Source organism: Sinocyclocheilus anshuiensis, unplaced genomic scaffold (genome assembly GCF_001515605.1).
Source record: "Sinocyclocheilus anshuiensis isolate Anshui unplaced genomic scaffold, SAMN03320099.WGS_v1.1 scaffold55, whole genome shotgun sequence".
NCBI lineage: Eukaryota > Metazoa > Chordata > Actinopteri > Cypriniformes > Cyprinidae > Sinocyclocheilus > Sinocyclocheilus anshuiensis.
Window position 1 is genome coordinate 601,786 of NW_015549647.1, and position 11,742 is coordinate 613,527.

The 11,742-nt window shown below is 35.6% G+C and overlaps 1 protein-coding gene across 1 annotated transcript in view; it reads right to left on the minus strand.

The window, feature by feature from the left end:
• The window catches only part of LOC107660120 (phospholipid phosphatase-related protein type 5-like), a 31,666-nt gene extending 21,929 nt beyond the window's left edge, over positions 1-9,737 (minus strand). The window contains exons 1-2 of the mRNA XM_016449352.1: positions 9,568-9,737; positions 9,472-9,526 (exon numbers count right to left, since the gene is read on the minus strand). Coding sequence (XP_016304838.1) covers positions 9,472-9,526; positions 9,568-9,737 — 225 coding nt within the window. The remainder of the gene's footprint in view (positions 1-9,471; positions 9,527-9,567) is intronic.
• Positions 9,738-11,742: the final 2,005 nt, after the last annotated feature.

Sequence of the window (11,742 nt, forward strand, 5' to 3'; positions counted from 1 at the left end):
TTTTCAGGATTCTTTGATGAATAAAAAGTTAAAAAGAACAGCATTTATTCAAAATATAAATCTTTTCTAACAATATAAATCTTTGCTATCACTTCTTAACAATTTAACACATCCTTGTTGAATAAAAGTTTTAATTTATTTCAAAAAAGAAAGAATAAAAATTTACTGACCCCAAACTTTTGAACTGTAGTGTATATTGTTAGAAAAGATTTATATTTTGAATAAATGCTGTTCTTTTTAACTTTTTATTCATCGAAGAATCCTGAAAAAAAGTATCACAGGTTCCAAAAAAATATTAAGCAGCACAACAGTTTCCAGCACTGATAATAAATCATCATATTAGAATGATTACTGAAGGATCATGTGACACTGAAGACTGGAGTAATGCTGCTGAAAATTCAGCTTTGCATCACAGGAATAAATTAGATTTTAATGTATATTAAAATAGAAAAACAGTATTTTACATCATATTAATATTTCACAATATTAAAATTTTTCCTGTATTTTTGATCAAATAAATGCAAAAAGAGACTTCTTTCAGAAACATTCTCCTGGTAGTGTATGTTACTTTGCTCAGAGCTGATTGGTCCAGCTTTGGTTTGCGATCTTTAACTCAGAATCAGTCATTGGAGTCATTGGAACAGTGACACTATAAAAGATGCACATACACACACTCACACTGCTGAGTATTGTCTAGCCTGTAGCGTTCCCAAGTTGTGGTCCTGTGTTTTCCTAGTTCCTTGTTGCCTTGCCTTGTTATTGACCCTGGACTGTTTCCTTGTTTCCGATTGTTTGCTGCCTGCCCTGACCTTCGCCTGTTTATTGGATTACTCTTTTGTCTCATCTTGGATTGTACCGGTTTGCTGTTGCTTGACCACTCTTTTGAATAAAGCTGCATTTGGATTCAACTCTGTCATCACGTCTCCAATGTTACACTTAGAATTTGTTCAGATTGCTAAGCCCAAGTATGAGCAACAATAACAGTGATGTTTGCATCATCAAACTAATAACACAAAACATAGACTGTTAATAAGAATACAGAAATAAGAAATAGTTACATACTGGTATATAGTGTGCTTTGAGAGGATTTCAATCCAGGCTAATTGGAGAAAAGTGCCTGTTGCGACATTTCTGTAAAATTTAATTATGTTGCTTCTTGCACATTTCACAATATTTTCAAAGTGAAATGTCTAGGGAGTGGTGATAAAAGTGTGTTCAGTTTTACCTGAAACAGAGGTACTTGAGTACTCAAGTGCTCTGCATTGCGAGTGTAATGCTGTACCAATTTACTCTGTCAGAAATGCCATACATATGGAGCTGGTTATGTGATGCAAACATCAAAATGTTATTTTTTTTTTTAAATGTAATGGCATTTTGAGGTCATAACATGGTACTGTGCAAGGAATCACATGAAAATAAATCTTTATTAATCGATAATCTGCCCCTGTTATTAGAATTGGTGTGAAAAGGAATAAAAGTCATTGGTGTTTTACTGCCACTAATATTCTTTTCAGCTGGAAACTGCAGTGAATTGGTACGTTTTTGTAGTTTTGCCAAAATGTAGGTAGAGGCACATTTTACCAATCATAGTTCGGCCATGTTTCCTTAAGTAAAATGTGGGCTTCAAATAGATTATTCACACCAACATCTAGCAACAAATACTTATGTAACTTGTGCAAAATTTTGTTCTATCAATGTTTTTGGTTGTGGTGTGGGTTTATGAAGGTTTGTAAGGACCCTTTTTCATACCACCTCTTCTGGACTCATTATGTAATACTTGATGCCTTCAACATCACTAGTCATAACTGTTATCCTTATTCCGGTGCAGCATTTTAGATTTTTAATGCACTTCATGTTAGACAAATCTTAGACATGTTTCTTTTTTAAATTAAGGTACATTTTTCACCTAGTCTTTGACCCTTACCAGGCTGTTTTCACTACCTTTCTCTTAACAGTCTGCATTATTATTTTGTTTACTTCACTCTCAATCAGGGCTCATCAGGACGTGGCACATTGCAGAATATACAGATGGGTTTTCATGTTAACGTGCTCCTGTTTGTGACTGCAACACTACCGACGGTTTTGTAACGAATTAATTTGATTCCTTCCAATAAAAGTCCTTGACAATAAAAGTTGTTGACTTATTCACTATATTCCAAGTCCTCTGAAATCATATTATATCTTTCTGTATGAAATTTAGTCATTATTAGCTGGAAATCTTACCCTCCAAAGTGTAGCAGCTCTGAAATCTAAATATAGCATGTCAAGATGCATCACACTAGATTTGAACAGCAATCGGTCAAAGACACATGAAAATCAATGAAGTTTGAAATGAGTCCAAACCTGGTACAATGTTTCGTGATGCATCACATTTAAACACGACTGAAATTTGAGAGCTACTACAAATGTGAACATTCAAAGAAGACTTGGAAAATAATGTCATTAAGTCATTAAACTACTTTTATGGTGATTTTTTTGTTATATTTGTAGCTTTACTACCCTTTCCTTATTGCATGGAAAACAGCAGCCTGAACATTCTGCCAAATAACTCTTTTTGTGTTTGACAGAAAAAAAGTCATATTGGTTTGAAAAAACATGAATAAATGATGACAAAATGTAAATTTTTTGGTGAACTACTGCTTTTAAGAAAATTAAGGCATTTTAAGCTGAATTTCACTCCTCCCTGTTAAACTATCTATACTGAAATGAAACGGACCTTGATCCAGCACTCAGTGGCACTCCACTCATTAGGGAACACAAATGTCTGGAAATGCTGTGAATTAGAGAGCCACTTGACATCTTCAGATGTGGAGAGGCAGCATGTCTCAATAATTAAGCCCTTCAGCAGGGTTAAAACTCATGTTTATAGCAGGAAAACAGCAGTTTTGTTTGAAGCGCTAGAACTGACGGGATAGTTTTTCCTTTTCACTATCACCGTTTCCAGATTCTACTCTCAGCAAAAGCTAGAAACCTCTATCCGCCCACACACACTCCAAGAACCCACATATTCACACACGTGCGCGCGCACACACACACACACACACACACACGCATGCACGCACACAGGGCACAGATGCAACCGCTCACTATCCTCAAGACAAAGAGAAAAGGCAGTTACACGCAAAGAGAGCATGCTCCCAAATGTGTGTTCCTACAGAGATATGTTCATCTGTGGATGAAAGAGAAGAAATGTCCAGATCATGTTTCACTTAAACATCAGAATAAAAAATAAGTCATGAAATGAAAAATCAAGTTTTCTTTGATCTTTTGACATATAAAAGGTCATTGTACTCAAAACTTCTTCTTTAGTCCAAAACAGCTTTTATTAAAACTGTCATGTCTTTCTCTTTTCTACGTATTAAGACAGTTTGTTTCATATTTTATCTCAGTATGACATCATAGTGTGACGAAAGACCAGCAGATCAACACCTACTTCTACATCATTGTAGTAGGAGGTGAGTAAAAATGAGAGAGGCGCAAACAAAGGATTACTTAAGCAACAAAACGATAAGAGATGCCTTCAAGGATTACACGATGCTGTGCACCAAATTGTGGAAAGACAATTTTTACATTGCTTTCCTTGTGATCCTAACACCATGTCTACACCAGATGCAGCCATTGTTGCATCACGTTGCAGCTCACTGCAACAGGCTACACTGGATGCAACAAAGTGACCGTTGCAAAACTCCTTCTTGTATGTTGTGTCACATTGCGCCGTGCTGCATCCAGTGTAGAAAGAATCACTGATTATAATGGCTTCTATCTAGTCGCGTTGCATTGTGCAGGGGCGTAGCGTAGCGTCTGGGTATGCAGGGTTTGCAGGTGCATATGGGCCCGGGCGTATTGGGGGCCCGCCGAGCCGAGGGGGAACCTTTCATTGAAATGAGGGAATGAATAGAGCCCTGCACGGGCCCGGCCCTTCCGACAGCTTATCAGAATTCTCGGCCTGAGTCTGACCCGAGCCCGTGTCTTTTTTCTCTCTCTCTCTTTCTTCCCCTTTACACAGCTGCTGTTGCAGCAAATAAACTAGTCCAGTTTCAGTTTTTAATGGCAAAGTGGTTATATTTCTTTTCGTTTCAGTTAATTTAGAAATATGTTTGGAACATTTTATGTTTGTTAAATTCAAGTTGTGTTTTTTAAAAGTAACGACCAAGCGGCCAGCGGCGGACTGAGTTGAGCATATGTTTGATCAATTTAGGCTTCTCAAATCAACATGACTTGCCTAAAATAAAATCTATAGACATAAAACACTTCATGCAATTCACAATATTAATAAAAAAATGTAACCTAGATAAATGTGTGCTGTTAGACGCATATACAGTCGTTTGTGCGTGAGTGGAAGCTGAAGCGCGCTCTGCAGGACATGGAGGCGCCAGTGTGATCACTTGCATTTTTTTCTTAAGAGTGGAAACTTAACATACGCCGTCATTTTTGCTCATAAAGTAAGAGTAATACATCATTCGGAATTGTAACGGGTCTACTTTTATTTGTGTGCACTCACAATATCATCAAAAACCTGTGCTTTTGTAAAATAAGGAAAACAAACATGCGTTTTCTGTCGTCTTGGTCTTGAGCAGGAGCGCTTCACAATGATGAACCGAAACTCAGCGAATACTTGCCTCCTCACATCCTCACATAAATATATCTAATAGAATGCTTTAAATACTTTGAAACGAAATAATTCAAATCAAAAACAAAAACTCTTTCATTATGTAGGCTAATCCGTAAAGATGTATTTCTCTCTAAAGGTGCGCGTCCTGAGGAGATGGCGAGTCAGGATCTTCAACTTCATCTTGTGACACTGACTCAGAAAATACTAGTTCATTAATTAATAATTCAAATATCTCCTTAGTACTTTATTTATTTATTTTTATTTATTGTTTTTGTTTTTGTTTTTTGGGCTTCTGTGCCAAGATTGTGTTTGCATGCAGTACAAATAGCCTATGGCGGCATTATAGTGCCACGTTGAAAAAGAACTAACTAAATAAGGCCCCGTCTACACGGAGTATACCAGTTTAGCTGATATACGCATACATTTTGTATGGTATAGGTGTTTCGTCCAGACGGATCCGGCGTTTCGGGAGAGTGAAACCGATATTTTTTTAAACTAGGTCCCAGAGTGGATAAATCTGAAAACGCCACCCTTGCGTTTTCGTGTGGACAGCGAATCCGTATATTTTCTGAAACGATGACGTCATCAGCCCACGTCTCGCCCCTAGTCAGACACCGCTATGTCACGTAACAGCAACAAAAACATGAACAAACACTGAACAATTATCTTTTTATTAACTAACATTAACACAGATTAATAAATGTATTGTTCCATGTTTGTTTGTATACCGGGCGCAAGGATTATGCACATAGTCCAAGTCTTCGTCTCCGTTTTTAGTGTATCTCTGTGGCAGAATCACATACTGGTCTGGCATGTATACTACATCGTTTTGTGACGGTTTTGTGGTTTCGTGTGGATGCAGATATTTCTTGAGACGAGGAGAAAAAAAAAATCGGATAGGGAAAGCTCTGGCTTTGTGTGGACGTAGTCTAAGATTAACGTCATAAAATTTTAAGAATAAAGTCAAAATTACGATAATAAAATCATGTTATATTACGTGAAGTTAATGTGAAAATTCCCCCTATACTCCCCCCTATCCCCCTATATAAAAATAAAAAAATAAATAAAATAAAAAGTCTGTGGCATCCAACCTGTCATTCTTCACATTTAACATGAAAAACAGCAATAAAACGTAGGCTTATTGACGTTTTTTGAAACTCTGATCAATTTCATGAAACATTCATTCGTATTAAATTGTTCTGATTTTTTCAACATGCATTCAAACATTTATTCATGTTTATTTCGTGATGCAAATATTAAAGATGAAAATATCATTGATTCACATGCTGCTTGAACTGAGACGAATATAGCCTAGTTATCTCACTACAAATTTAAGAGCGTAAAAACACATTTATTGTTTGTAGTATTTTATTATAAAGTTGACAGAAGGCTGACACTTTGTGTTTTAATACAAGTAATAAAGCACAAAGCTTATTGCGATTATTGGGTGGCTTGCGTGCTACAAATGATGAATGGACTTGAAAACGTTAAATATTATTTACAAGCATTTATACCGTAAATAAAACAGCTTGTGAATACACGTAACGTTAATCACTTCATAAAAATTAACAATAAGTTAACCGAGTTGGAGCCAATAACGTTTGGGGGGGCCCATACAATTTTTTTTGCATATGGGCCTGGGGCTGACTTGCTACGCCACTGTGCTGCTCACATCTGGTGTAGATGCAGTATAACATTAGGAAACAGAGAATGAACTTTAATTATTTTAAAAAATGAACTTTAACTATTTTTAAGTTCCAGACTGTCAATAAGGGTATGGTCACACCACAGCAACTGCACTAAAAATGGGAAAGTTCTTCCTTAGTGTCTTTGAAAAGATTTGTGTACAGATGGCATCATTGTCAAAACCATCCCTGTCCACACAGATATGCAAAAACGACTAAAAATGCTGTATTATGCATGCCAGGCCAGCAGGCGGCGATATCACTTTGTGAAGAAACACTACGCACCTGATGTCACTGTTTTCACAAATTCTGTTTTCGTAGTTTACACAGTAACAGTATCGTTTTTAAAAACTCACACTTTCAAACATGTTTTCAAAAGTTTGCGTTTTCAGGTCAGTTGAAAACTGTTCTTTTTTTTTTGCTTAATTTTACTGTACAATCTTTTTAAACAAGAGTTTGATGCAGGCTTTTTAGAGAAAAAGATGATACAATGCCGACTGTGTTGGATCCAACAGTACTGTAATGTTGCAACACACAAGTGTGAGTAACTATGTTTTTACCATGTGTCACTATTGCTTTGTCTGTTACTGTACTGAGTATTTATCCTTTCAACCAAAATGACCCATATTGTTTTCATAGTACATCACAGCAGTGTCCATCTATTATTTTTAAATGCAAAATTGTTCCCCAGTCATAGCAGTGGGCGTTTACTTCCAAGTCTTGAAAGTGGCACGCCTATCAAAACAGGGTGTTTCAAAGAGTTACTTCTGAAGTTAATTATAAATTATTTTGATTTTTTGATGTAAAAATCTAACTAACATTATAAGTGGACCTCAGAAAACATTATAAACAAAGAATTGTAATTCATGAACCCATTAAGAAAAAGAAGCCTTTCTATATGAAAATAATGTCACAATGCAAAAACAATTTTGAATGGTCCCATTCATGAGTGAAATATGACCTGGACAATTCATTATTCACCGCTCTACAGTATATGCTCACACAGAGCCCTATACATCACATTTCCCCCCCTTTTTTGCATTTCTTTACTTCATTATGTTAAATAGTAAAATACAATAAAATAATACAACAAAAATAAAATATAACAATATCATAAAAATAAAATACAGGCTCACATCACAAAATAAACAAGGAAAAAGATACATCACTAAAATACTTTCACATTCAAACACTAGATACACATGGCAAGAAAAACACACAGCTTTGCCCAAATTAAACCTCAGGTGCCTCTCAGCGCACACAGGGAGCCTCAGGTGTCCCTGTGCGCACTGCTGTCATCTCCATGTGAAGGAAGACAAGATGGTGAGCTTTTTCCACCTTCTGCTCTCATTTGCACGGATGAGGAATGTGTGTGTGTGTGTGTGCAGCGTGTGTAAAAATACTCAAAAGTGAAGAAAGCCTCTGATGTTTGAATCTGTGGTATCTCACCATCTGTTTCTGTGATGCTGGGTGAGACAGACATTAATTCACCCTCCCTCTGATAATGAATCATTTGATACCGCTGGGAAAACTTTTTTTTTTCCTGGCTAGCTGAACCGAGACTCTTGTGTTCCATTCACTGCACTGCATCACATTATGGACATCTGACCTTGTTAATATCACTTATACTGGTACTGACCAGTATAAATAATACTAAATAATAATGACATGTAGTCCCAACCCTAACATCCAAACAAGAGACAGAGCAGACCCAAAACATGCCCTACACAAGTACATGAACACTTCTAGCTACACTATACCATTCAAAAGTTTGAGGTCAGTAAGATTTTTTTTTTTTTGAAAGAAATTATTACTTTTATTCAGGAAGGTTGCTTTAAATGTATTAAAAGTGAAAGTAAAAATATATTTCAAATAACTGTTGTTTTTTAAACTATCAAAGAATCATAAAAAATATGTATAACTGTCTGTTATATGTGCACAACTGCTTTCAACGCTGATAATAATTTAGCGTTTGCTATTCCATGAATAAATTACATTTTTAAATGTATTAAAATAGAAAACTGTTATTTTAAATGGTAATCATATTTCACAATATTACAGTTTTTATTGTATTTTAATCAAATAAATGCAGCCTTTCTGAGCAAATGAGACAAACAATATACAGTAAGTTAAAACCCTTAAGGTAAGGTCATATTAGTGAAATATTTGGCAAAAAGGTCAACAGTCCACTGTAACGTGTAGTGATGCATCAAGAACTGCTCACACAGCTCATTTTCAAACCAAGCAGCTTTCCAGTGGTTAAAAAGGTTCATTTGTATGACCAATCAGCATGCAGAAATCTTTCACTATCACAAGATAGTGCCCCATTGAAACGACTGGACTTCACCTGTGAAATGCACTTGAACTATGGTAAATGTGACCACACATTCAGAGCTAACTAGAGGTTTTCTTAACTCATTATATGTTTGTTGCAACCAGCCATACAGATAACACAGAAAAACACTGTAGGCTCTGTTGGATTTGTCTCTTTATACATTGAACCACTCCAAAATGGTCTTAGTTTTAGATGAGTAACTTACACAAGCTGGTTAATATTTTTTTTTTTTTGCAAGTAAATCAACCTGACCAGTACTAGGTGACCAACCAAAGACAGCAAGAAAGTGCCCCAAAAAAAAAACAAACTTATACCAATAATTAACATCACATATAGCAGGTCACTTAAAGTGTTTACCAGCTGATTCATTTAAGAATACCATCTAGGCTGGTTTTATTATTCTTTTTTTACATTCTCATTTACCTTATAGTAAATGATAATTATCTTGAATATCACAGTTATTTCCCCTAGAATGCAAAGAGATTAAAGAGCAAGTCTGCAATTAAAAGAGATTTCAATAAATCAAAATCTGCTATTCACATTTTATAGCTATATGGTATGTAAACAATACGTAAAAGTCTCATTGTGTGTATTTTTTATTTCTCCTTAGATAGGAGGAAATAAAATGTCTTCAGCAGCAGTTTTTCTGCATTATTTTATCCAGATTGTTAACAAATGAGTTGAATGAGTTTGTAAAATATCAAATGCATAAGATCACGTTAACACACATTCACATTCAAACACACTCATTAACGATCCCACACACCGAAACAATAGCGTACACACACGTGTGGCACCTCAGAGAAGTGTGAGTTTATGAATGGCAGTAGAACTCTTACGGTGACGGTGGGGATGGCGGGGACCAGCGAATACACCAGCACCGGAGGAGCTTTGCTTTCATCTTCAGGTCCTGGATGGCGGTGACCAGCGAATACACCAGCACCGGAGGAGCTTTGCTTTCATCTTCAGGTCCTGGATGTGGCTTGGAGAAGGCTTTATCGAAGCAGAAGAATCCTTGAACGTGCACTGGGAACGTGTCCGTATACTCAAAGTAGTATGCCAGGAGAACCGTTCCAGTCATGATCACCAGCTGGAAATAGAACATGATTCCAGTTTAGAATAGAAAATCCGTTCTAATATGTGGATGGTGGCGTTCTGGAATAAAAAAACAAGCTGCAGTCGGAATATTCGGCTTAGTGAAGGAATAAACAGAAGAAAATTCTCCCCCGTGAGAGAAGTGACAGAAGATTTTGTGGCGTGAATGAGTGAAGGCAGCATGAAAGGATGCTGAGAGAATGGCTAGGATCTCTTCAGCTCTGCCTATCTATAGAAATAAAAAAGAGAGGCATGGAAGACACAAATAAAGAAAGAGAGGCATTTTACGGAAAAGAAAACAAGCAAATGAGAATGATCAAGGTAGAGAAGAAAAATAGGGGAGGAGGAAAAGAGATGGCAATGTAGTAGAGCGAGCGAGAGAGAGAGAGAGGAGGACTGGAGGGATGAGAGAGAGACAGAAACCCTGGGAGAGAGAGAGAGAGAGAGAGGAAGGGGGGGCGTGTGCATCTGTGCTCACAGCGGGAGAGGAAATGGGTATATCTCTACAAGTATAACATGCAGTTCTTTTAGATTTTTAGGCAGCAAAGATAAATAGCATGCCATTTATTACAAAAATTGATTGAATGGCATTTTCACGTACAAATAGGCAGAGCTGGGTAGATTACTTACAAATTGTAATCCGTTACTGATTCCAAATTACACTACAAAAATTGTAGTTAGTAATGTAATACGTTACATTACACATTTTAGGTAATATAATCAGATTACTTTTAGATTACTTTTGATCTAACTTGTTTATCACATTGATTTAAATAGGATAATCTTGTACCATATTGATGTAAAAATAGAAAGAGGAAGAAAATATATTTCATTCATTGTAATTAACAACATGAGGTGCATTAAACATTAAATAACCTTACATCAAGGTTTCCCAAACTAGGGTTCGTAATGGAACTGAGTTTAATGAGTTTAATGAAAAGCTAATAATTCATTAAATCATAAAAATGTAAAAAATAAATAAATCATTTTAAAATAAAACACTTACTAACAAAATGAAATAATTTATTTGCTTACCTGCATGTCATGTGACCATTAACCAACGTCAGAGAACCGCGAGCATGCAAATGTGATTTAATTATTAAATATTTATTTTAAAATCTCCGGGGTACTTCAAGTAAATATATTAGGTGAAAGAGGTTCAGATGACAAAGAAGTTCGGGAATGCCTGCATTACATGTAAATAAGAAATAACGTGAATTTGTGCATTTTAATGTGTTTGAAAGACAAAAGCCTTCCAAAGACATAGTAATACATGATTAAATAACCTTTAATTCATGTGTTCAGTAGTTGATGCAATGTTGAAACACATCTTAAACCTGAACTAATTTTTGTAAATCCTGTGGTCAAATGCTATGTGGCCACCTGACTAGTGACTGATCTCTGTGTGAATGTCCACAAAAATGACAGACTTTCTGAATATATATAAGCGGTAGGATATTTTAGAAAGGAAAATTTAAAAGATGAAGAGGAGTTACGGAGAATAAATAAATGATGAATAATTTATTGCTATTGTGTGAATAATATGTAATCATGTAATCCATAAAAAAGTAACTGTAGTCTAATTACGAGTATTTTAAAATGTAATTTAATCTAATTACAAGTACTTAATTTTTGGAATCTGATTAAGTAATCCAGATTACATGTAATCAGTTACTACCCAGCTCTGCAAATAGGGCCTGAAGCTGAAATGATATGCTTTTTTTTTCTCCAGAATCTTCAGAAAATGCGGACTGACAACCCTAAACTTTAAATTAGCTAAAGAATGTTTTTGTTTATTTTAGTTAGCAATTTGTATTTTCCAGCAATAAACATAACATAAATAAAAATGTTTTTAAAATGCTATGGTAGAATGGGAAACAGGGTTCCATATTTAGCCTAAACTGTGGCTCAAGTATAGGGTCTGCTAGTTTGGAACCAACAGCTGGATTAGATTTGACAAACTCATTTTTCCCATAAATTTGAGGTTTTTTTTTTTCTAAATTGATTCTAATCTA